At 36.3% G+C, this 27,384-nt stretch overlaps 2 protein-coding genes across 3 annotated transcripts; one reads left to right on the top strand and one right to left on the bottom strand.

Annotated features, from left to right (window-relative positions):
• Nucleotides 1-4,983: 4,983 nt before the first annotated feature.
• Nucleotides 4,984-12,865, top strand: LOC113301621 (ankyrin-2-like). 2 transcript variants are annotated; one of them, XM_026550404.1, is made up of 13 exons: nt 4,984-5,068; nt 5,168-5,230; nt 5,335-5,400; nt 5,492-5,665; nt 6,227-6,367; nt 7,558-7,697; nt 7,981-8,067; nt 8,857-8,982; nt 9,595-9,750; nt 10,690-10,788; nt 11,714-11,884; nt 11,970-12,049; nt 12,553-12,865. In XM_026550404.1, the coding sequence occupies exons 1-13, from the start codon at nt 5,059-5,061 to the stop codon at nt 12,596-12,598; spliced, it is 1,359 nt and encodes a 452-aa protein (XP_026406189.1). In that variant the 5' UTR covers nt 4,984-5,058; the 3' UTR covers nt 12,599-12,865. The 2 variants fall into 2 exon arrangements, with proteins under 2 accessions (XP_026406189.1, XP_026406187.1); XM_026550402.1 differs by having other exon boundaries at nt 10,687-10,788.
• Nucleotides 12,866-14,074: 1,209 nt separating this feature from the next.
• On the bottom strand, nt 14,075-17,025 carry LOC113304666 (heat shock protein 83-like). Its single transcript, XM_026553806.1, has 3 exons — nt 16,622-17,025; nt 15,936-16,216; nt 14,075-15,845 (listed from the first exon to the last, which is right to left on the bottom strand). The coding sequence occupies exons 1-3, from the start codon at nt 16,905-16,907 to the stop codon at nt 14,289-14,291; spliced, it is 2,124 nt and encodes a 707-aa protein (XP_026409591.1). The 5' UTR covers nt 16,908-17,025; the 3' UTR covers nt 14,075-14,288.
• Nucleotides 17,026-27,384: the final 10,359 nt, after the last annotated feature.

Raw genomic sequence — 27,384 nt, 5'->3', positions numbered from 1 at the left:
ATTTGAGTGAATTGAGTGAACTGGTTGATCAAGAGGGTATTGATTTGGTCTCTATCTGAAATCCACAGGCCCGACGGTTTTCTAAGAGAGTTTATAGCATTGATTCTTTTTCTATTGGTAGTTGCAGCATAGAAATACTCCGTGTTCTGGTCGTATTCTTTAAAAAAAAATTCTCTTGATATTTGGTGATAGTAATCATTTTTGATTTTGTACCATTTTCCTAGCTCCGCTTGGAGATTTCTTATTTTCTTTCTAAATTTTCGGAATATTTCCAGCTCTATGAAGGCTTTCAATCCTATTATTCAAGGGTTTTATATTTTTACGAATGTTTCCAAACACATCTGAGTTCCATTGAGATAAATCTGATGATAATAGTTGAAGCTTCGAATAGATGTTTGTGTCATGTATAATGTTGGAGTGGAAATTCCAAGAGTTGGCAACCATTGATGCTAGTGTTGGATGAGAAAGCCAGGTTCTAATGCATCTAAATGGTTTTTAATCAAGCAACTTAGCATCAAACAAGCAGTGAATAGAAAAGAACAAACGGATGAAAACATTATAATTTGATAAGAGAATCAACGAAACAAAGGCCATTAATTCCAACAAGAGAAGAGTAACCTGAATACTCAAATTGTGCGATTAAATTTGAATCCAAATTTGCAGTTCAGAGCTTGTTATAACTGAGATTCATCAAATAGGGGTTGAGATTACATCTTGGAAGAGCTTGTCCGATGAAAATCAACCACAAAAGCCAATTCTCTCCAATCGCCGACATATTCTCTAAACGGAGATAACAACCAAATCTCAATCATTAACCATAAAAAAACCAGCAAAAAGAGGGAAAAGTCGCCAAATAGATTAAGAAAAGGATACTGCAAAGAATCGAGAGTCCATAATGGGTTACATGGCCGGTAAACTAAAAGATTAGCCGGACATGGAGGCGGTGCTAAAAATAGTTTTGGGTGTGAAAGTAAAAGGAGAAGAAGAGGTTACATCTCTTCACTCATCACCTAATGACACATAAAGATCTCTGCTCCTATGTGTAGGATCTCATGATCCTCCTGATAACAGTCAACTAAATGCTTTACACCCCAATACCCCCCCACCCCCCCCACCCCCCCCCCCCCCCCCCCCCACCACAAATATTTTCCCGCGACGTGTCGTCATCCTAATGGCCCAATACAATGCTAATGAACCTCCTATTTGCTCCAGAACGAGGGAGGTGATGCACCTAGTGAGGGAAAATGGTGGGGGTGTGAATGGGGGTGCATAGCAGGGTCGTTCGAATAGTCATTTCAGGGTCACGATCCTTATAATAACACACTCCACTGAGTAGTCAGTGGCATAAAGTGAATTGCATATGCCAAGCCATGACATAAAGTGATGAATTACGTAGAAATAAAAAACTCGCTCTTCTGAGCAAGGGTCATGGAGTGAGTGTTCTAATTCAATATGAATGAGTATCACTAGACTTGCTCAAATTAAGTGGTATTATGGAATGAGAATACTCACTCATTCATCAATAATCACTCGTACACTCATTGGAACGAATGAGTGGGCGAAAGTGGACACTAAGCGGCTGAAAATCAGCCATTTGGAAGAAAAAAACACATTGTGCGGCTGAAAATCCGCCTCTCAAACATATTTTTAGTTTTTTACTAATTTAAAACTCTTAGATGCGAGACCTACAATTAGATTCTATTATTAAAAAAAAGTGGGAATGTTATATATGCCCCTACTATCCATGGGCTTAGCACAAATACCTTTATCCATTATTATATACCCCTCACCTTCCATAAGTATATAATTTTTTTTATTCCAATTTTACCCATTAAACCTAATTAAGTTTATTTTAGTTTCCATTTCAGATCTCAAAACTCCGCCTCTCTTATGTTTCAACCACCTCTTCCCCTCCCTTCGCCGCTGCCAATATCACCACCACAAAAATCGATCGAACATAACTCCACCACCGTCATCTTCATCGCCGCCACCAGCACCAAAACCATTTCGAAGAGAACAACCAGTTCTCTTATCTTAGAAACTGCAGAAATCAATATCAGATTGAATATTTAGGAGATGGATCTGGTTTTGGATCTCAATTTCTGGTAATTTTCAGTTTAGATTTGTTTTTAAGATAGGTTCTGATGATTGAGTCTCGCTGTGATGAAGGGGATCTGAGATTGTAGCCGGGAATCAATGAAGAGAAGAAATTGTGAGTCTGTAATGGAAGTGGAAACCAGGGTTTGAGTTGTTGTTTGAGCTCATGGAAGATATGGTTGCGGTTGCTGTTAGAAATGGAATTCGAATTTATGAATATGTAGGGTTGGATTATGATACTCGTTGTGGTGGTTGAAGGTGGTGGTGGTGGTGATTTGGGTGATTGGGTGATTCGGTTGAAATCATCAACCACCAACTAGAGCAGCGAAATTTGATAGTTGATCCTGTTCCCAGATTTTCTGATTTGGTGATGCCAGAGTTGAAGTTAGATGAATGTTAGGTTGCTGCTGCAATGGAGGAAAATGGTGGTGCTTCAGTCTCAGAAAGTGTCGAACTGGTGATTGATGTTTGATGCAGTGGGAGGTGGTGATGTCTTACAACAACTGATGATATTGAAATCAGTCTTGAACTGATATTTGCAGATGCAGTATTGGTTGTGATTGAAAGTTGAGAAATCTGGGTGTTCAGTTAAGATTTTTGTGATGTTGTGAGTTAATACAGATAAAGGGTGTTTAGGGCTAGTTCTGTAGGTGATTCAATAGGTTGGTTATGAAGATACAAAATTTCAACAGAAGAGTGAACTGAAATGAGTTTAGATATTGGTTCTGGTGGTTGCTATTGAAGCTGCAGAGTGGAGTCAACGATGAGACATGAAAGGAGATGAGCTATGTTGTGTTCTGTGGTGTTGTATGGAGCTGGTGATAGATGTTGTTTGTAGTAGGAGGTGGTGTTTCTTTACAAGAGCTGATGAAACTGAAATCAATCTTGAACTGAAATTGGTGATGCAGTGGCCAGGTCAAGAAGTAGTTTGTAAGATGCAAATGGTGTTTGAAGCCAGGGAATGGATGCATGAGATGGAATTGCAGTAACTGTTAATGGTAAAGATGCAAGTGCAGGAATTGCAGTTTTGGTGATGTTGCAAGTGAAAAATTGCAGCTGTTGTTGTTGGATTTGAGCTATAAGTTTGTGAAACAATATTGCAGTTGGTGAAGCAATGAACAAATGAGAGTTGAGGTGCATAACAGTTTGGTCTTGCAGCTGAAGCTTGGAGACAACTTGATCTAGTTGATTCCAGTATTGGAGGCAACTTGAGCTAGTTGATTCCAGAATCGAAGGCAACTTGCGCTAGTTGATTCCAGAATCGAAGGCAACTTGAGCTAGTTGCCCCAATTTTTTTGAAGGCAACTTGGTTATGTTTTTGGGTCCATTCATTAATCTGAAATTATCTTATACATATATCTTAGAGTAGTTGTGATGAATTTTGTGGTGCAATGGTAACACAAGGTTATGTTGAGTTTCCGATGATGGTTGTGCTGCTGATGCTCATGCTTTAAAGTCAAGAGGATAGATGAATGATTAGGAAGTTGAGCAAGAACTCAATATGTATCCAGGCAGTGAAAGCAGAATAAGAAGTTGTTACTGCTTGTGTGTTGCTGATGGTGTTTGAGTAGGGGCATGAAAGTGACTGCAGCTATTGGCTCATGTTGCAAGTGTGCATAGATAATTGTGGTCATGAATCTGTTGCAGTAGCAGAGATGGAGGATATGGTGTTGTATGGTGGTGGTTTGAATTGTTAGTTGAGCACTGACGGTGTGGTGAACCTGTGGTGCAATGGTAGCACAACTGACTATATGTCAGAAGATGTGTGTTCGACTCACACTAGGTTCACTTATTTGTGTATAATTTTTATTTTTTGGAGACAACTTGTGCTAGTTGCCTCCATATATGGAGACAACTTGAGCTAGTTGCCTCCATATATGGAGACAACTTGAGCTAGTTGCCGTCGATATGGACCCAACTTCATCAAGTTGACTCCACATGGTGGTGGTGGTTGGCGGCGACGATGGTGGTTGACGGCGGCGGTGAGTGACGGTTATTAGCGGCGACGGTGGTAGTGGACAGTGGTGGTGTTGGCTAGCGGCGACGGTGGTTGGCGGTGTTGGTGGACAGTGGTGGTGGTTGGCGGTGGTGGTTGGTGATGGTGGTGGTCGTCGGTGGTGGTGGTTGGTGATGGTGGTGGTCGTCGGTGGTGGTGGGAGGCGGTGGACAATAGAGATTTTTTTTTTATAGTGGTAGTGATGGTGGTTTTGTATATACACTATATAAAAGAGAGCATTTTAGTAATGTATTAGGCTTAGGGGTATAATTTAAAATAGAAAGGGTATTTTCCAAGAGGTCTAATACTATGGGTATATAGATAATGTTCCAAAAAAAAAACTACAAAGTGACACATGTCAAGCTTCTCTCCGAACGGACGAACATCAGCCAATTAGTCTATTTTTTTTAGACTCCCACTTTCACAAACACTATTTGACTAAATCTCCCACTGAATTTGGACACGTTCCATAACCCTAGCTCTCAGGCATACAGTGACATAAAATAATTTACATACGTTAGGCCATGACGGGAAGGCATGAGACATTTCTTACAGTGACATTTGCTCGGTTTTCAAATAATCGGTGCTTTGGGTGGCACAAAGTTAGATACGACATTGTCCACTTATCTGGCAGCATGAGTACCAACCCTTTCAGGAATACAAACGTTCCCTAGGCCTGAATCCCAACATTTAGAGCCATGCTTTCAATGATGTGGTTGGTGAGTTTTAACTACCTCCGTATTCTTGTAGGTCAACAGCCCAACACTTTTTACCCTTATTTTTGGGTGATGTGTCAATTTTATAGGGGTTTAACCGTTTCTTACACTGAAATTTCTTGGCGCGTCTTCCTAAAAAAACAAAGAAGAGAAAATAAAAACTCATTTTATAAGATCTCTCTTTACTCATCCCCCTTAGCACAAACACACAAATCTCTGCTCCTGAAACCCTAAAACGGAGAGCAATCAATGTATCAATGTTCGTTTTCTTTCTCTGTAAAACTCTAGCTACTTTCTTTACTTCTGATGTCGGATTTTCTTCTTCTAGTTTTTACATTTTCGTTTTCTGATTTTGCAGCTGTACCAGAATATATGGATGTCAGCCCGGACAGAGATGAGATCAATAGGATTTACTCTCCATGTCTGTACTCTTCTTCTTATTCGAAACCCTTGAGTTCTCCATGTTTTTATCTTTCAATTTTTTGTTCTTGCTGATTTTGAGTTTGAGTTTGACTCTTTTTGCAGGCCGTACGTCGGCGTATTTTGATCTTCTCAATTCTGCTTACACAGGGGAGTTAGATCTTTTCAAAAGTAAGCTCCAGATAATAGTTTGATTTTTTATGATTTTTTTCCTTTTCTAAATTATGTTTCTATTTGTGTGTTATTTTTGGGTGATTTTCAGTGATAGCTTCGTCTTACGATAAGAGAGGGAATGGATTAGCAAAGACCATCCAACGTCTTGTGGATGGAGATGGAAGAGGATCTCTTGCTTTTGCTGCTGCTGGAGGAAGAGTGAATGTTTGTAGTTACTTGCTCGAAGAGTTGAAACTTGATGTTGATGTTAAGGATGACGCAGGTAATGAATTATTTAGTTCGTTCCTACTGATTTTGTTTTCATAGAGAATAAATGCCTAGAGAGCAGATTTGAGATTTCACTATTAACTATTGTCCAGTTATTGCTTCATTACCATGGATTTAGGCATTTAGGTGTTGTTTATTGATTAGGAAAAATTGTTAGGGCAATTCTGTTAAACTATGTTACTGGTTGTCAACAAGATGTGGTGGATCTTGCTGTAGTTCTTTGCTTGTACAATACAAATTCAAGCACTTTTTCAAAGATTTTAAGTAGCATATTGTAAACTTTCTGCTTGTTAATTTTGTCTTTTTTGGGGTTGATGATCTCACCATGAGTTATTTGTTCGCTTTTTGATTCGTGGTGGCCCTCTTTAGAAGGATGTCACATAACTGGAATACTTTCCTTGTTATGCCTGAACAAACATAGTTTAGGGGGGTGAAATGGGATTAATTGTTTGACCAGTAAGGTTTGCTATATTTCCCAACTATCTGCGGGAAACATAAAGGGAAACCTCTTCAGCTGAAATTAATATTTATCTTATTGTTGTTTTTTGTTTTGCAGGTGTAACTCCCTTATCATATGGAGCTGTTAAGGGACATCTTAACACTGTAGAGTATCTTCTCGAGCAAGGCGCCAATCCTGATGGATCAAATGATCCAGATAGTACAACCAATACTCCTTTGCATTTTGCTGTACTGGGAGGTACCTCACATATCTTTAACCTAAAAACAGAACTTGTGCATTCTTATAAATCTACCTGTTTTCCATATATCTACGTATGTCTGTGTGCCTGCACTTGTTTATATATTCCACTTAATCTTTTGTAAGTGTAAGCAATGGTAGTTAAGATTTTAGACGCAGTGGCACTAAGTTTTGATATGTGCCGTTAGTGGGATCTGCTATCTACTTATGGACATCGATGTGCAAAGATTAGATTAGCGGGAAGAGAAAGCCCATTCCCAGCTTATTACTTTAACATTCAAACTTTCCCTGCCATTTTACTTTACGCTATAATATTATGCAACCTTTATGAATCCAGCAAAACCATCAACAAAGGCGCTCATTCTTTCATTTTTGCCTTAGCTAATGCTATGCTTTCAAGCGATCAGTCAATTGTATTTTTGAGAACATGTAATACTTTAACTGTCTACCTTACTGTCAACCCCAAGGAAATCATTTTTGTAGATAAACCCTTGTGACTGGTTTATTGGTTAGCATACGAGTAAAATATGCCTGGTACAAAAAAATCCATTCTTATCTTTGCCCTTTTAAGCAAAATTTAATGTTAGAATTGAGCGATTCTTTAGAAGGTACTGCATGTATAGAAAATTTTATTCCTTATTTTGTGTGTATATATATATATTATTTCTGATCTTTACTGACAATGTGAATTATTTTATCCAGATCGTTGGATTATAGGTTTATAGCTTTCTTTGCAAAAAACCTCTTGCTGTGGGACTTTATTCTGTATTAGATGAGCATGCTTGGTTAAGGCTTAGATGAACTTTCTCGAAGAGTTTTTATCCCCCATAAGTTAGTTTTTTGAGAAACTTTTAGTGTTTAGAGTTTTCAGGAGCATTGGAAGATTGAGGCATACGACTTACCTCATGCCACATATAGGCAAACACTTACTACATGCATATCTACTTCACAAAAGTTAGATGTACACTCAAGTGCGAATGTGTTGGAACCTCTTATAGTGAACCTTGAGATATAGTAAAATACTTCACCTTGGTGCTCGATCTAACTAGAGCAGTGTAGACTTCTTCCATGTTGCTACTTCTTTATCCCAAAATTGCATAAAAACGTAGCTCATCTCTTATGTAATTTTTTATTTGCATTTGGATTTTCTTGTTCTTTTACATTTGGATCATATGCTGCTTTATCTGCAGGAGATAGAGAGATACAGACAATGTTGCTTTCAAAAGGTGTCCGCATTAATGTAGCGACTAAATCTGGTACAGCCCTTTCATATGCTGCTATTCTTGGCCAGATAGATGCTGTTAAAGTTTTGTTGGATCACCATGCAGATGTAAATTGACTTCTCCTCAACTAAATGAACAGTTATTCTTTTTCAACTAAATGAACAGTTATCGTTACAATCTTTCAGTTATATTTTATTAAAATGAAGATATACCTTGCGTTTAAGGAACTTTGTGCAACTCGTTGACTTAGTTTGTAAAGAAATGAGTAGATTATCTACTTGAAAACAATTAGAGTATCCTGTAGTGCACAAATGACTTTTTTTTATCTACTATTGGTTTTCCAACTTGGTGGGGTCTATCAACTAAATCTGTGTTCCTTCCTATATGCAGCCTAATGTGGTGTTGTTTGGTTTGGTTACACCACTAACATCGACTATTGCGATCAATTCACTGCCAATCATGGATCTTTTACTAAAGGTACAAAAATGTCTCAACCTTTTGGTGGCTCAATGTCTTGTTAAATATTATATTCTCAGGGTTGCTAAGAAATGTTTTGCGAGTATAACCATTCACATTGGTTTCATAAATGAATTTGTACAGTATCCACATTTAGTTGATCTAGATTACAATTCATGCCTATGAAAAGACTCATCCCTTTATTTATCTGGTTGACCACTTCTAAGTAAAACCACTGGTAGTCTGGTAGTAAATTTTTAAAGTTAGACTCGAGTTTGATTCCAAACTTGTTTTGCTTAGGCTATGCCATTTTCATCTGTCGGTCTATAGCTCATTTGCTGGGTCCAAAGGTAATGGTTACATATGAAGACTGTTACACAAGCTGGTGCTGTACACAATTCACATACCCTGGTTAATCAACCCAAAGTTGTATTATTATGGTTCGCACTTCACATGGATACAACACCCATAATTTTCCATTTTACGGTATTGAATATTACGATGTAAAATTATACTGTTTAGCTTGCTGGTCATAAAGTGCACATAACTTACATATGATTAATAATAATTTGTCTGGTTCATTAAAATTGAATTCTTGAACCAAAAATATAAATGCATAATAATGTGAAAGATTATTTTGGATGTGTGTCAAACTCTCAAAACATAATATTTAGGGTCACATGCTAGTGTAATTCTTATCTCAGAATCTTCTCAAAGATGTAATGTGTTGTCTTCCTAAATTTTCAGGTTATTTTTCCGCATATCTCGATAACTAATAAAGTCATACCTTTCTTTTTTGCATCCATCTAGGCAGGTGCTGATCCAGATGCCAAATCATGTGGATTTTCCCCTCTGATATATGCTGTAATGTATGGGGCGACAGGATTTATCGTGCGCTTACTAGAGGCTGGTGCTGATCCAAATGTTACAAATAATGTATGGATACCTAATACTTAGCCTCCTAATTCATTTCTCTTCAGTTCAAACTTTTTCTGAAATCTATCTGGTCGTCGAAATCATCTTTGGTTTCCATATAAATGACCTTGTGGCCCCCATTACGCACCCCCACTCCCATCCCATTGTGGGCTCAGCTAACCCCTATGGCCACTCTAAGGATGTTCATCTGATAGTTTAAATTGGGTCGCACACCACCACCCCAGGATTGGATGCTCTAAGAGACCAACACCCTGGTTCACAAGAACTGGTGAAAGGTAGTGTGTGTACGAGACTATTAAAATGCATTTAATAAACCTTGTCATACTTGGAGTTATTTGACTCACTTCTATAAAAAAATAATGACATTGTCATCTTAGTGTGCTGCACCTCCTTTTCAATCACTAGGTTTGCCAAGATGCCCCACTTATTGCATGAAAACCTATATCTTGAGAATGCAAGTTGCAGGCTGGTTGAATGTGACTGATTTTTCTACCAGAAGTCAAGAGAATTGGCAAAACCATTTGAGAGAACTGGGTTGACCAGATGTCGGGTTATCTTATTCCTATGATCCAGCTTATATAATCAAACTTCTCTTCTATTTTTAAAACACAGGAAGGGGTGACTGCAGTAGAAATGGCTGCTAGAGATGGTAAAAATGAAATTGTTGAGATTCTATTTCCTGTGACTTCTCGCATTCCAACATATCCGAATTGGACCATTGGTGGACTTATGGAGCATGTGCATTCTGAGATCGCCAAAAAGAAGAAGGTACACTATTTATATCTTACACAGTTGATGAATTGGATTCTATCTGTTTAGGGTTGGAGACTTGGAGGTTCTTATTTATCGAGAAACATACCAGGAAATGCTTCTGTCTCTTTGCACCTGTAGTAATCCTTCATGATCTTGCTTTTTCCTCCATATGTATATCAACCTCTATTGATTGCCCACCAGTCTATTATCCTACCACACCCCCTTAGTGGATAATAAAATTTCTCAACCGCTGGTATGAATATGCCATTTCTATTATTTGGCTACTTCTTGTCCATCTACAAGTTCTACAATATCCATCAAGCTCTAAATTAGTTTATCCGACCTGTTTACTGCAATGCAGAGTTACAATATTACTGATATACCAACCTATATAGCTGATTCTAATATCACTGGCCAGATGACTTCGCTCGACATGCACGTCTAGCTATTGTGTCATTTGCATCATATCAAACATTGCAGGTGCCTGACAATTATTACTTGTGAACAAGCCCTTATGTTCAGAACTAGATGTACATTTACAACAGTTTGCTATGGGATAGCCATTTAACTAAGTAGAGGCCCAAATTTTATCAAAAATTCTGGACCTTTGTATCTTTTAGCAGTAAGGATTGGAGAGTTTATAAGGACAAGGGACTAAAGGCTTTAGAGCTCACCTGCACTTCTTGGCTTAAATCTTTTAGAAAAAATCAGCAATTTAAGAAGAATATAAGAACATTAAAGGAAGTGAAGGGATGGATGAATAATGAAGTAAAGTACGCACATCAATGTATAACATGTGTCATGTAATGATAAACCAGTGATATGTATAGTTATCATTTCATACATCTCCTTTTCTTTGTTATCATCGCCACCATTTTAAATCTTAATTGCCTTCTACATCCAGTTTGTTTATGAATTCTTTAACAATACAAAATCCGAACTTTCAAACAGAAGAAACCTGAAGACTTTGAAACATTTCTTCAAAGAAAAATGAAGGGCGCAGAAGCGTTTAAGAAAAAGAAGTATGTTTTGGCGATGTTCTGCTATTCAGAGGTATTTATCTCCACCTTTGAAGCAAATGATCCCTCAATAACATAATGGTAATTGAATAACACTTCGGTGGTGATTTGTAAGAGTAAACTTAGTTTGATGAGTTAATTTATATAGCCTATTAGTGTATACTGAAGGTGAATATGTCTTCAAGCTTTACATGTATATTTCTGACCCACAATCAACAAGTATAGTGGTAGATGAGTGTAGTGCTAGTTATCAGCTTGTTTGGTATGATATGCAGGTAAAGTTCAATACCGTTATTTGGTGTTTCCTTTTCTTCCAACTCTACCATGAGTATTTGTAGTTCCATCATAAAGAACAATAAGATATACAGTTTTTCAGATGGAGCAACCAAATTGCGTTAAACTTAGTTAACCACATGAGAAACTAAGCGGTCATCACATTTCCATTATATAGCAGAATGAGTGTATGCTCTTGAAGTAGACATAAGGCTGAAAGCTGCCATAATTGTGATCTTTAAAAAGTTTAGTAGTAGTTGTTTCAGATTTCTGGGCTTCTGGTAGTGCATAGATCTATGGTGGTTAAATCATATTAGTGACTTATCAATTGCAAAATTGAATTGCATTATTAAGTTTGTATATCCTTACTGTTTTAATGATCATGGACACGCTCTATTAATTAGGGCACTCTTAAGGGATACAAAATACTGTATTAACATTGTCAACTCCATTTCTGGGTATGGAGGGAAAAAATATTAAAAGATTTGTAAAAGACCTCGTGAGATTTTTCCAGCCAGCCAATTTTACCTATGTCAGATTTTGTTTCAAGTCTTAGTTTCTTACTGTCTGAACTACCTGTTTATTACTTTACGTTTTCATTCTTATAATTTTATTTTTTGGGTTTCCTCTTGTGTGTTGTGAGTTATGTCTGCTTTAACAATTGAATTTTGGTGATGAAAATATAGGCATTGAAAGTTGCTCCTACAGATGCCACTCTACTATCCAATAGGAGTGCGTGTTATGCATGTATGCATGAAGGAACTGAAGCATTAAGGGATGCAACTGAATGCATATCTTTAAGGCCTGATTGGCCAAAGGCATACTACAGGGCAGGCGTAGCACTCAACATTCTGAAAGTCCGTGTCTTTTCCTCTGCTTTGCTTTTTCGATTTTTTGGAGACAAATCACATTTTAATTCTTTTGTTGTATTTGTTATCACAGAGGTACGGTGAAGCAGCAGATGCCTTCTTTAAAGGTTTGACGCTGGATCCTGAAAACAAGGAGCTTGTAGATGCATTCAGGTTCAGTTTTATCGACCTTTATTAAGAATTCTATTTCCATGTGTCATATTTATTAATTATATCATTTGTTGACCATCAAGACATATAATTGAAGTGCTTGAATTCCTATTCAAATTTGGCAACCAATTTGGTTGTCTGAAGGTCCCTTATGTTCTCTAGATATCAGTGTCTTTATGTTTTCCTGTTGGAACGTCTTAATCTCTTTCTAAAGAAATTTGTCTAGAATAACCACATTTTTAAGAAATGTGGTTTACAGAATCATTAGATAATACAACATGTTTAGAAGGCTCAAATCTGTCCATAAACTCTATCAAGTGGTAGGACTTGGGAAAAATCTCATTTCTATTCTGTCAAATGTATCTGTATCTTGTCTGAAGCAGAATAACAAGTACAATGTAACTTCTCATTTTTTTCTTTTAATTTTCCTGTTTTACACTCTGGCATATTTCTTGTTTTACAGTCTGGCATATTTTCTGTTAACTTTCTCCTGTTTGTGCTTACAGGGATGCTAATGAAGCCAGATTGAAGTTGATCACCCGGCGACCATAGGAACAAGAAGATGGTGATGATAGTAGACTAGCAATATCATCTCGACTAGAAGACGTTGTTGTGACCAACTTTTGTACATGTAGTACTGAAAGGGGTTTTGTTAACATCACAGCTGTTTGCAACCGGCCAGAGGGTTTTTTACCTACTTTCATTAGTACCTTTCTATCACACTTGGAATTTTCTTTGATGAAGTGAACTCTATTTAACTTCTTCTGCCTTTCAGTTACTGTTATACTTCAGACATCCTAGGCGTCATCCCTGCTTACCTCTTTGTTTCTTTTGATAGACTTTGTAAGCTTGGATCTTCTTTGCATTGGACATGTGTTCTTATTTTGGTACTACAATGCTAAGGACCATGATTCAAGGGATTGTTTTCACGTTTCTACAGTGTGTTTATCTGTTATTGAGGAGTTCTAAATGTGCTAATACAAATATCAAACACTAGAATTTCACAGAAAGAAATGAGACATCAAAGGGTAACTCTAAGAGGATGTTCGGTTAAACCTTGAACATCTAAGCCTGTAAGATAGGGAAGGTTTTATTAGGAACCAGACGAATGCATTTATCAGAGGAACAACCAATGACGTTTCTGCTTAACTTTAATGTTTTATTAGAGTAGAAATTCAATTTTGCTCATTATATTGGATTGTTATTACTATTATAGCGATATGTATATGGGTGATTTGGTTTTAACATTTGATTTCGTTGTGGCATTAGACTTCTGAGACTTCTTCTCAAAGAAAAGCGTGAGATTAAATTGATGCACTTCCAATACCTTTCAGCGAGTGAAAGGTGCGACTGGGTTCTAACCATAATTTTTCGACACAAATTTGTACAGTAGGTTAAGACCAACTATTGGACACTTCGTTAACAGGTAGGCATATTTTCAGCTACTTGACAAAAAAAAATAATTTAACTGCAAGGTAGGCAGAGCATGTTAGGTTCGCTCTTGACTAATTAGAGTGATGAAATGAGACCTGAATCCTGCTTGCCCGTCTGTTGACTACATTCTAGTCCTGGCTAGTCATGGAATATCAGTACAATTTCTATTTTCATGAGGTGTTGGATTCATGAACATCTTGCAGCATGTATTGTTGCCAAAGATGTGCCCTGGTCGAACGAGATTTTGTGGTCCTGTGTAGTAGGCAGACAACCAGGTCGTAAACCTGTGACTAAATAGACTATAGAATCAGTTCTTTCAACAAGGTAACACTCTTAACAGCAACACGATTCGCAATGGAAATACAAAATAAAACTGAGCTATACTAGAATAGGCATTAGTGGTATTTTGTTTGCAAAGGTGTTTTGCTCAGTTGGGGTGGTTACTCTGACAGACGTCCATTTCATCAACTTCCATTAGTGTTAGCCTACATCCTACAGTGAGAGCTCTCTATAAGGAACATGTCATCACAATGAGTTGTATCGAACTGCATATACATCAGCAAATGGTCAGATTGAAATTGGAACTTGACACAATTTGAGCATAGAAAGAAACACTTCTATTTATAAGGATACTCAGAAAGGACACAACCATAGATTATCAACAAAAACTGCTACTTCATGACATGACTAGATACTAAAACCTAAAAAAAGAAAAGAGTAAACAGACCCAGATTTTAACAGATCAATAGACTACCACCACACAAAAAGAGCACTGGAATGACCACTAGACCATCAGACTGTCAAGTCCTTAATCAACTTCCTCCATCTTGCTCTCTTCTGTTGCATCTTCCACGAGCTCAGGCATCTCAGCATCATCACCAGCAGCTTCCTCTTCTTCCTCGATGCTCAGGCCTAACTTCAACATCCTGTGAATTCTGGCTGCAAAGGTGTTTGGTTCCTCCAAGCTGAACCCTGAAGTCAGCAGAGCAGTCTCAAATAGTAGAATCACCAAATCTTTAACTGACTTATCATTCTTATCAGCTTCTGCCCTCTTCCTCAACTCCTCCATGATTCCATTGTCAGGATTAATCTCCATGGTTTTCTTGCTTGACATGTAAGATCCCATGCTGCTATCCCGTAATGCCTGAGCTTTCATTATCCTCTCCATGTTTGCTGTCCATCCATACTCTCCAGTCACCAAGCAGCAAGGAGAATCCACGATCCTGTCAGAAACCACAACTTTCTCCACTTTGTCACCCAAAATTTCCTTGATGGTCTTGCAAAGACTCTCAAAAGACTTCTTATTCTCCTCTCTCAGCTTCTTCTCTTCTTCCGTCTCATCATCTAATTTCAGCCCTTCCTTTGTTGCAGAGACAAGTTTCTTTCCATCGTACTCCTTCAGCTGCCCAACTGCATATTCATCAATAGCATCAACCATGAACAGAACTTCGTAGCCTCTCTTCTTGAGTCTCTCCAAGAATGGGGAGTTCTCAACAGCCTTCTTACTTTCACCAGTAATGTAGTAGATATCCTTCTGTCCCTCCTTCATTCTGGTGACATAGTCCTTCAAGCTTGTCATCTCATCTCCACTCTTTGTGGAATAGTATCGGAGCAAATCAGCAATCTTAGCTCTGTTCTGGCTGTCCTCGTGAATGCCCAACTTCAAGTTCTTCGAAAATGCCTCATAAAACTTAGCATATTCCTCCTTGTTCTCAGAGATCTCAGTGAACATCTCAATACATTTCTTCACAAGATTCTTCCTGATGACCTTCAAAATCTTGTTCTGTTGAAGCATTTCACGAGAGATGTTAAGCGGCAAATCATCCGAATCCACAACACCCTTCACAAACGAAAGATACTCAGGAATCAACTCCTCACAGTTATCCATAATGAACACCCTCCTGACATACAACTTGATGTTGTTCATCTTCTTCTTGGTATCAAAAAGATCAAAAGGAGCTCTCTTAGGCACAAAGAGAACTGCCTTGAATTCAAGCTGTCCTTCCACAGAGAAATGCTTGACAGCAAGATGTTCTTCCCAGTCATTAGTCAAGCTCTTGTAGAAAGAAGCGTACTCATCTTTTGTTATCTCCTCTGGCTTCCTCAACCAAATTGGTTTCTGCTTGTTGATCAATTCCCATTCATAAGAAACTTCCTTCACCTTCTTCTTTTTCTTACCATCCTTCTCTTTCCCCTCATCAACCTCCTCAACAGCTCCTTCTTCTTCCTTCTTTGGCTCATCATCTTCATCATCACTCACTTCCTTCTCAGTTGTCTTCTCAGTCCAGAGATAAATTGGATAACTGATGAATTCAGAATGCTTCTTCACAAGATCCTTAATCTTCCTCTCTTCCAAGTAATCCAACTGCATAAACAAACAACCAACAGTCAGACAACCGAACAGTAAACAAACATTAACTTTATCGATTTACCAAAACAAGGCAATTCTACATGCCTGATCTTCCTTGAGGAAGAGGGTGATTCTAGTTCCTCTACCCAACTGTTCACCATCTACATCTCTAGTGACAGTGAAGGATCCACCAGCTTGAGACTCCCAGATGTATTGCTCATCATCATTGTGTTTAGTTGTCACAATAACTTTCTCAGCTACAAGATAAGCAGAGTAAAATCCAACACCAAATTGTCCAATCATACTAACATCTGCACCAGCTTGTAATGCCTCCATGAACTCCTTTGTTCCAGATCTTGCTATTGTTCCCAAATTGTTAACCAAATCTGCAAAATCCCAATGGCAGTTACAATCAAAACCCAAGATCACAAATAAAACAATCCAAATAGACATCCCTGTTGTCATAATTCAACTAGAAATTTTCAGGAATTTCAGTGAACCATTCATTAATGAGGTGAGATCAGTCAACTCGGTACTATCTCCTCACTGACTCGGTTCTAGCAAAATTTTGAACACACAATACGGATTTTTACCGATCAAAGGTAGTCAACAATTTCAAGGTAATCGAAAATTTGCAGTATTAAATTAATAAACAGTTTCTGATCTACGACCCGTCTCAAAAACAAAATCGACTCAGTATAACCGATTCATACCGAGTTAACATAAAATTCAAATCAAAATCAAAAATGAAAAAGTACAATCAAAAACAGTTAGGGTTTAGTAAATCGTACCTGCTTTAGTCATCCCAACACCACTATCAGTAATGGTGAGAGTCTTGTTAACCTTATCAGGAACAATTCTGATAAACAACTCAGGTTGAGCCTCCAATTTAGTCTTGTCAGTTAAACCCTCGAATCGGATTTTATCCAAAGCATCGGATGAATTACTAATCAACTCTCTTAAGAAGATCTCTTTGTTGCTGTAAAAAGTATTGATGATCAAACTCAGCAACTGATTAATCTCAGCCTGAAACGCAAATGTTTCTGGTGCTTCTCCTGCCATCTCTACTTTCGCCATTAGAATTACTCACACACACAGAGAGAGATTTTTCGTGATCGGGATTTTGATTTTGTGATTGCGATGAGAATATAACTTCTTTTTTTTCGTTGGTAAGAATCAAGATAGTGAGGTTGGGTTTATAAATGGTGGGATTAGGTTTCGGGAGTATTCTAGAGGGTTCTACTGGTTTCTCGGTTTCTTTATTTTTGGCGGTCTTTTGAAGCAGTTGGTCTTCTGGAGTTTGGAATGAGTTGTCGTTTTCTAGAGAATTCTTAATGCGGGCCGAAGGGTCCGTTTTGGTCAAAAGTGTACAGAATGCCCGCAGGCCTGCTTGCCATGTGCCGTCTTAGTTCCGGAGGAGGCCATGAGCACCTGATGGCCTATTATGGGATTGTCCGCCCTGCCCGATTATTTTAGGTGGATGAACGCAAGGTTTGACTCAAATTTTTATGTCTGGTTTGTCCGATAATCTGTTTATGTTTGGTTATAGATTGGTTATAGATTTTTCAACAACAATTTTAATTTATTTTTAAAGTTGACAAAGATAAAAATATTATTGATCCAAAAAGAGAAGGTATAAAAGGCTTATACCACCCCAAATCATTGAAAACTCAAAAAAGGAGCACACCGGAATAAAATTCCATATCATAGTAGTAGCTGCAGACGGATGAGACAATTGCCATACTTGTAAAGCAATAGAGATGCCGGGCGGCATTAAAAAGAACCAATTATGCTTTTCTTGGAATTTAATTCATATCTTTTTATCAAATGTACAATGAAGTAGAATATGAGCAATGGTTTCATGCTCATTAAAAATAAATACAATCCGCTGGTATATCCATACCTTTTTTTCGAAGCATATCTCTAGTCAATAATATACTAATATGCCACGGGCAATTTTCCAAAGAAAGAAACAATTTTTCCCATATAAAGGTGAAAATAACATCAGTTCTTACCTCACCTTCTACTGCACATCTCTACTCGTTTCGAAGCATATCTCTAGTCGTTATGATACATAGTTTTAACCAATGTAGTTAACATATCGGTCGTAACAGCCGATAATATCAGAATTTACCTTGTATCGACCTTTACATCGACGACACACAAAACATCGGCAACATATGAGTATTCCTAGTATATCGACCGTATCGAATCGATATATCGGGCGAAATATTAAGGATACAAATGTATTTAACAATGTTTTTTTTTTGTCTTTTTGTTTTAAATTTTCATCACATACAAATTCAGCAGTAAAACTAGTTTTGTTGTTTTTTTATAAATGTCTTCCATTCAAACTTTGAGTAACATAATGCACGTCTACCTATAAATTGTAAAGTTACAAAGTTAATTGTGTATCGCCGATGAAGTTTGATATAATCTTTTCTCTAGGTGTATCACACCTCGCTGATACGATACCGATACACGATACTAACTACTCTTGTCTTGATAGAAAAACAATTTTGATGAAGCTAACGACCATTGAGTTTTATCTTCAAAGTCTGAAGTAAAAAAGAAAGCGAGATCAAATCAGTAGTAAGCAACATCAACTCGGTGTTTTCAATAGCATTAAGTCTTCTAGGAGTACGCAACTTCCAAATAACATCACTATCATCCATAACACCTATCTCGGTTACCTCCATGTATTTAGATCTATCAACAAGACACAAGTTAGGAAAACTGTTCATAATATGATTATCATACAACCAAATATCTTCCCAAAATCTTGCAAGTAACCATTATTTACTATAAGCGAACATGCTTCATGAGAAATGGCTACACTTCATAATAACCTTACAAAAAGTTAAACCATGAGAACGTTTAAGAGTTTTAGCAATCCAACTAATCTCATCTGAGCCATATTTTTCTATAATAATTTCTCTCCAAAGAGCACCTTCATCAACATCATACCTCCAAGACTACTTACACAACAAAACCCGATTCATCTTTTTGTGACTTTTGATCCCCAAATCACCAAATTTCTCCCTTCTACACAAAGCACTCCACGTTCCAAATGAGAGTTCTTTCTACCCATATATTACCATGCCAAAGAAAGTCTCTCATAATCTTTTTTAACTTCTTAAAAATAGAAAGAGGCATCTCATAGAGATACATGTAAATAGACAAGTAGACTAGCAAGAACACCATTAATAAGTGTAATCTTATCATTTCTTTTAAGCAGATGGCTATTTCCAACTAGAAAGCCTATAATTGGATGACCAAAGAGAGTCCTTCAATGTGTTCACTATGGGGGCCACTCTATCCCACTTAGCAATACCTCAACATCTATCTCCCAGCGGAAGACCCAAATAAATAGTTGGTAACACACATGAATAACATCCTCAAATTATAGAGAATTGGAAAAGAACTCCTTCAAAACCCACACCAAGAATCTGATTTTTTTGCGAAGTTAATCTTCACTTGATCAAATGTCAGCATCAAGAAAAATAAGAATTTCATCCGCAAATTGCAAGTGACTAATTATCCTACATGTATTATTGACCAGAAAACCAGAAATAAGTCTTTGTTGTTGAGCTTGCTGTTAGAGCATTGCTCGGTTGAACCTATTGAGCTGGTATGCCAAGATTGATTGTCATATTTTAGTACCAAAACTCAAAGTCGCTTGATTAGATTACTAGAGATAACTTCGTTAAACTAGACTAGGAAGTCTATAAATGTTGATACATACAAGTATTACTCTGAAAACCTGAATATTCTGAAGACGTACCGACATCAACGAATACATCATCCTTTTACTTGAGGTTAGTAATACAAGACTTGACTTGTTTCCATTTTTATCTACGTTACTTTCAAGTAGTTAATATTGAAAACACAACATGCGAAGTTATATATATGAAACTCTATTACTAGTGATGAAAAGACGAGGGTACCCAATTATACCTCAATATAAAACTTTTCCTACATACAAGTCCTTTCTCCAAAAGTGATTGTCTATGGACTGGGTTGAGACAATGCAACTAATCGATTCATACTTCGTGTGATCGTATATGGATACGAGATCGAGACGATACAACAACGAAGTATGTTTACTTGATAAAAAGGTTCAGACCTAACCAAACACAAAAGGATTCACTTATCAAGTAAATATAAATTAACGTTTGTGTGATTTACTTTAATTATAATAAAACAATTATAATGCGGAAAATAAAAGTAAATGACACAACAAGATTTTGTTAACGAGGAAAACCACAAATGTAGAAAAACCCCGGGACCTTGTCCAGAATTGAATACTCTCAGGATTAAGCCGCTACATAAAATTAAACCTACCTTCGTATAGTTGAGACCAAACAACTAAACCTATATTTCACCTAGTTCCTCTGAATTCCCACGCCTCCAACTTATAAATAAGTCACGTACTTGGAACAATTCCTTTGGTTCGTATTCCAACCAGTAAAAGAACAACAAATCTGTTTGGTATCAACTCTCTTCAACCAAGTGATATGAGTCGGACAAAGGCTCTTCTGTTTATCTTAACATAAATTCCTTCGTCAGGTCCTTAGATCTATCTTATGTTCAATTACCAAAGTAATCGTTAATATTTTGCAATCAACACTCTTAATCCAAAGAATTGTGTTGATGCGGATCTACTCAATTAATCAATCCAATTCTATCACAAGGATAAAAACGACAATTAATTGGATCCTTTTTTTACCGAAACAAGTACTGTGCACACCAAAGATTATGAACCCACTAATCAGAAATCTTCAATATCTTATTCGTCTTCAAATCTTCTTAGATCTTTAATAAACACCTGCACACAATCACTTGAATCTCTTGTGATCAATCACGTACATAACGGAGTCTGTTAACAATGGATTATCACAAGATCGTCTTTAGAACTAACAACAGTCTAAAGATCCTTGTCGAAACTCTGAACTAGTTTGAGTGAATCTTATATCAGAAGATAAGATCCTCAAGAATAAACAAACTAGGTGCAATCAAAGTTCAACCACCGTTAGTCAATCAAATCAATCGAAAACAAAAGATAAACCGCAATTATCTAGTTTCCCACCAACGGTACTAATAGAGCTTTTTAATCCCAAAGAAGACTTTAAAACGAGCGGTCGTAAGAGATTTCTCTTAATTAGGTTACTCTCCTCTCCGAATAGGCGGCTTCACCAGTAGCAGCCAGCAAGAGGTAGTTTCCTGTTACGAAGGATTAGTTTGCTAGAAATGCAAACTTCAAGTATTTATAGACTAGGAAGTTTGGACACCAAAGAATTTCCAAAACCGAAAATATTCTCAAGATATTCATTAAAGCACAAATTCGGTTTCCATAATTCCTGGAAATGCTCTGTCCAAAAATAATGATCGAAATCTGTCAGAAAATCTTTAATTAGTAAATGCACATTACTAATTCTTATTTTCCTAAAAATGAAATTAATAATCTTAATTAAAAGATTCTTAACTTATTTATGTTTCGATCCTGGGATTCTCTTCCCTTAGCTATTAAGGAATAACTTTGAACAATTAAATAATAAATATTCACAGCACGTGTCAAAGTATGTCGACATCCTAACTTTGTAAGTTCTCTTTCATACTTACAACCTTGAAACCGATTCGCCACACTTCCAAACAAGTTTAGAATTGGTTCATATGACTTTAAAGTACTATGTGATTGATCAAATAACATTCAATCACAAATCATGGGTTTAACAGTTCTACCAAAACAAGTTTCGGTTCTACCTCCATCTGAGTACTGTGCATAATCACACTAGCTTTCCAAAATTCGGTTGACTAGGTACTAGGATCGGTTCCCCACATATATATGGTATCTAACTTGAATGTGTTGCACATGTCCATAGGATCGGTTCCCCTTTCTGCCATAAACCTGTTGCACCTCATACAAGGACCGATTCCCCTTTGTGATGCACAACACCTCGTACTAGGATAGGTTCCCCTTTTCCAAGATTTGGTCAGACATAAAATCACAAACCCGATCATACCATCTCAGGTGATTACTTAAGATTGGTTTCACTAGTAAAAGTCATACAAATACATAAGTCAGGCCTTTGTGAATAGTTTTACCAAGAACACAACAAGTCATGAGCGGTTCTACTAATCACACATATTGGTTGTTCATAAGATATGCAATGAATATCAAAACCAATAACACCTGGCGATTTCCTTTTCGATTCACAAACCAAGTTCATGAATTTAATTCCTTAGAACACATGTAAACATTGTTCCCTAGGATGAAATACTCACCTCATACCCATACATAACCACAATAGCATTCAAATGATTATGGCGATGTCTTATCTGCAAAGTTTAATGATTAAGCAATAAACCTCGTATTGTATTCCTTAATACTATGTCTATCTAGAGTTCAAACATGCTTCGCAGTTTTGTTTTCAATATGCACGACTTGAAAGATACGTTAGGGAATGAAACAGTTCAAGTCAAATATCACTAACCTCAAGCGGAAGGATGATTGTTGTCGTTGTGGCTCCTTGCTTCTTCATATCTTCAAGTCTTCGCAATACTTGTAATGTATCATATCGTAATACTTTCAAGCTAACCTATACGAAGTTGACTCTAGTACATAATCAAGGGACTCTTAACATGAGTTTTGATTCACTAAAATATGACAACCAAACTTGACATACCAACACTTGGTGGGTTCAACCGAGATATGCTCTAACAATCTCCCCCTTTGTCAATTTTAGTGACAAAACTCTTACATCATATGGATAAACAAATTACAAGAATCCATTACGCATACGCTTGATTCCCGAATTCAACATCACATTAAACTGCATACATTCAATCCTCAAAAATGTTGATGTTGACATTATAATAACAAAGCTAATACTCCCCCTAAGGAAGATAGGTATATATTAAATCTGCACGTCTTTGTTATACCACTTAATATGATATGTTACTCCCCCTTAGTTTGTGCTTTCACTATTTCGTTTAGATTAAACGTTAAAGCACCAATGTTCTTTTCCTTAGCGATACCAAAATCAATATAAAATCAATGACAGTATCACTTGTTTACTCCATATATTTCTCCCCCTTTTGTCACAAAATGACAAAGAAACGAAAATAAAGGACAACACGAAAAGAATCTTACAAATCTCAAAATAGACTTGCAACCTGTAAAGTTAGGCACGGGGGTTCCACACACCATGTTCTGATAACCAATATCAAAACCGAAACTACAAGTAGTTTTATTTTGATATGTTACCAAGGAAACAATTTTCCGAAACAATTTTTCCACTTTAGTTTAGTAAACCAAAAATCAACTAAGCACCTTAGTTCTTTTGCTAAACCGATTGTACAAAAAAAATCGCTTATTCGATAAGACAAAAATAGAGATAACTCTATTTTTCTCATCAGGTTCTAATTATCCATAAACTTAGACCTTTCAATTTTAAACAAGACAAGTACAAGGTTAGTTAACTAGCATTTCTTGTTAAGGCATTCGATTAGACAAGTACTAGGTTAGTTAACTAGCAATTGCACCGAAATTTCGTAAGCCTAAACAATTGATACCACACAATAAACCAAGATAACAATAGTTTTTCTTAACCGGAACCAATTGAATCACACATACATCCATACACAAATAATGGAATAAACATCAATTGTACCGAAAATTTGTTAAGCAAAAGCAAAATAAAATTATGCTTTTCTTAAACAGGAAAATGATTAACTAACAAATTTGTTACCTCAAATTTCGCATCCTCTTTTCCTCATTGTTTTTCTCATCCTTTCGTAAAGACATAAGAACATCAAAAGCAACTTTTACCAGAGAAAGGTTGAAATGGTTTTAACTATTACGTGCCAATAGTAATAAGCTAATACCAAAGACTCATATGTATACTATATACACAACTTATGAGAAATAAATTGATAATAATATAATCGTGACTCACATATGGGATTAATTGTCATCATCCTTTTATGATTATTTGATTAAGCAACCCAAAAAGTTAGATATGAAATCCGCTAAATCAAAAGTCACAAAATCATAAAAAGGTAACCGATTATGAGACCTATCTCATATAACGATGACAACACGGAGATACATTCATTTGATCAAGAACGTTTAGCACAATAGTTTGAATGTCATGAGTATTGGAACTTATCATTCGAGTGCCATCATTATGACTATCTTTTGATATCTTCCTGGTTGTCTTTAGAGAAGACTTTGGACTCCATTTAGAAATGGGTTTTACAAAAGCAGCTTTGTTCTTCCTATTATTTCCTCCTGAAATCCAAGATGAATCTCTTGAGGAAACATTAGGGTAACTGAAATGTTGAAAACTCTGAGAGTTAGTCTTTTTCCAATTTGGAATATCAGATCTTGTCTTTACAAAATTATCTCTTCTTTTATTGTTTGAGCGATAATGAGAAAACTTTTTAGAATCCTGATAAGAAAATTTTGAACTATCATTATAATAATTCTTTTACTCATTTTTAGAACAATGATGTCCTGATTTAGCACGAGAAGCATTATTGAGTTCAACCAATTTTGCGGAAACACGTGCATCTATGGCTTTCTCATTCCTTTTATGGAATCTACATCCTCTTTCCAAGTGTCCTTTATTTCCACAATAAGAGCAATGCTTAGTAACATATGAAACATGGGGTTTAGTTTACCTTGTTGTGGATTCTCTTTCATTGGAGTTCGATGGATTTTACGTTTTCCATCTTTTGCTGAAGATGAAGGTGCTACAGATTTTTCTTTTATGGAAGAGCAATCTTTTGTGGCAACTTTTGAAGCAATTTCTTCAGCAGAGTCTTTAGGCTTTACAAACTTCGTTTCCTGTTTAGTATTCAAAGTTTGTTTACCTTTGTAGCCCAATCCTCGCGTGTCACGAGGAACTCTAGTTGACTTCAACATTGAGTCAAGTTGTTTTGTGCTACTATCGAACTTTTTTAAGTCCGTTTTTAGACTCATATTCTCTTTCTCCGACATTTTTATTTTTTCGAGAGCATTATCTAGATCAACCTTAAATTTATCAATTTGAACTTTATAATCTAAAGAAATTTCAGATTCGGTAGAATTACTTACCTCAGTATTCTTTAGGTTCTCCAACTCTGTATATAGTTTTCTTTCTCGATCATGACTTTCATCGATTTGCTCTCTGTAACTTCTCATGGCTCCAAGATAATCTTGCTCATTGTTGATAATTTCGATATCCTCATACAGATCATCAAGTTCCTTTTTCAATCTTTCATTCTCTCCACGAAGATCACAGTCGAGTGCCTTTGGCTCTGGAGCTTCTCGATCATCACCTTTTTGTTTTCTGTATTCTTTCGAGACTTCAAGATAAGTTTGACCATTTCTTACACGTTCTATATCCTTATATAGAATATCAAGTCCCTTTTAAGACTTTCATTCTATTTGCAAAGTTTATCACATTCAAGTGCCTTTGAATCTAGAGTTACTTTAGTATCCTTTTCAGGTGTGCATTCAACAGTTGCATGAAAAGCTTTGTTCTCTTGATCCTTGGAACAATTAGAGCTATCACAATTACTTTGTTCTTTATTATCTACACATTTATGTGTTTTTTTAGAAGGATAAGATCATCTTTTTAAGAACTCCTTTTATTTTGTTTTAATAACTTTCTAAGTTGTCGTGCAGTCGTATCAACACTACAATTCTCAATTTTTGTATCCGAAGAACAAGTCTTAGTTACAACTTTAAGGGTAATACCCTCTTCATTCTTGAATTGATATTCAAGGTCAAAGATTTTTAATTTACTAACTAGAGCGCTTCTAGATAGTGTGGAAATATCATTTGCTTCCATGATGGCATGCTTTTTAGATTTGTATTTTGGTGGTAAAGACCTTAGAGCTTTACACACAATAACTTTATCTGGAATAATTTTTCCTAAAGCGTGAGAGGCATTCACTATTTCAGAAAGTTTTTGATCAAACTCATCAAAGGTATCATCTTCATCCATACGGAGGTTTTCCCATTTAGAAGATAGGGTTTGAAGCCTAGCTTCTTTTTTCAGAGGCATTCCCTTCAAATACGATATTAATAATATCCCAAGCCTCCTTTGATGTTTTACACTTGGTTACATGATGATGGAGGTCTCGAGTTAAAGCATGTATAGTGGCATTCAATCCATCGGAATTTTTCTTTGCAAGAAATTTTTATTCTTTATTGAACTCCTTTAATTCATTTAGTCTAAACTCAGTGGTTGAGTCGTTGACCAGTACTTTTGGGTGTTCATATCCATCAGTAACTAAAACCCAAGTGTTAAAGTCACGAGATTGAAGAAAATATTCCATTGCCATTTTCCACCATAGATAGTTTGAGCCATCAAACCCTGGCGGTATGTTAACTGAATCAACCATTTGATTTAAAACTTATAGGTTGGATCATACCAAATACAAATTGTTATATCTTTTCGTGTTTGCCTGCTCTAATACCAATTGAAAAGACGAGGGTACCCAAATACACCACAATATTTTTATTTGATCACAACCTATTCAATCTCTACTGTGTATAAACCTCTCATGGAGCAACAATCACTCAAGAAATATTTTAACACAGTGTCCACTTAAAAAAAGGGTTAGTCCGGACTGACCTAACATGTGAATAATTATATCAGACAAGTGGAGAAATCCAATACACTTTGTGTGATCGTCTATGGATATGAAATCGATACAATACTACAACAAAGTGTTCACTTGATAACCGAAACCTTATAAGATAAATATAAAGTGCCTAGTTAACGTACAAGTGTAATTACTTTAATTATAGTATAAAAACAATTATAATGCGAAAATAAAGTAAAGCACATACTAGAATTTTGTTCACGAGGAAAACTATAAACTTATAGAAAAACCCTGGGACCTAGTCCAGATTTGAATACTCAATGAATTAAGACGCTACAAAAAGTAAACCTGGAACTTCGTGTAGACACTAATAAGTAAACTTAAATCCTAGTTACTCAGCTTCAGCAGTATTCTTGTTTTGACAATATCTAGCAGAACCGAATTTCTCTATAGATATTTGTTTCGATAATATCTAGCAGAACCTAAGTTCTCAATAGATATTTGATATTCAATATCCTAGCAGAACAGGCGTTCTCTTTAGTACTTAAACCTAATCTATCTTCTTAATGGTTCAATCTTTCAAGACAGGATTCCTTTGGATCGTATTCCAAACAGTAAAGGATAAACTGTTTGGTAACAAAACTCACTTTATAATCACAATACCGAAATATATGATATAAGCACAGTTAAGGATTCTTCAATTTTTAAGACCTGTTACCAGATCCGAAGTTCCTCAGTTACAAGATCAAACAAGACAATGATTACCAAAATAATTAGTCTTGATTACAAGGTTTATGATAGAATCACACAAACTACTTGTTGATCTTAAAAAGGGTTATATTTATTGAAAATAAACAACCTCTTTGATCCCGGAAAATCAAGTCATAGAAAGTTACACCAAAAATCAAAACACAAGAACATAAGTCTTCAAATCTTCGATTTAATCTTCAAAGTA

This window comes from Papaver somniferum, chromosome 8, assembly GCF_003573695.1.
Source record: "Papaver somniferum cultivar HN1 chromosome 8, ASM357369v1, whole genome shotgun sequence".
NCBI lineage: Eukaryota > Viridiplantae > Streptophyta > Magnoliopsida > Ranunculales > Papaveraceae > Papaver > Papaver somniferum.
The sequence above is the reverse complement of the archived record's forward strand: the minus strand, read 5'-3'. Positions and strand labels throughout refer to the sequence as shown.

Bases quoted from the DNA above. Each gene is read 5' to 3' on its own strand.
- LOC113304666 (XM_026553806.1), bottom strand. From the start codon at position 16,907: ATGGCGAAAGTAGAGATGGCAGGAGAAGCACCAGAAACATTTGCGTTT. The intron at 16,217-16,621 runs GTACGATTTACT...GGGATTTTGCAG, and splicing joins TGTTGGGATGACTAAAGCAG to ATTTGGTTAACAATTTGGGA. The intron at 15,846-15,935 runs GCATGTAGAATT...TTGTTTATGCAG, and splicing joins TCTTCCTCAAGGAAGATCAG to TTGGATTACTTGGAAGAGAG.
- LOC113301621 (XM_026550402.1), top strand. The intron at 5,401-5,491 runs GTAAGCTCCAGA...GGTGATTTTCAG, and splicing joins GGAGTTAGATCTTTTCAAAA to TGATAGCTTCGTCTTACGAT. The intron at 7,698-7,980 runs GTAAATTGACTT...TCCTATATGCAG, and splicing joins TGTTGGATCACCATGCAGAT to CCTAATGTGGTGTTGTTTGG.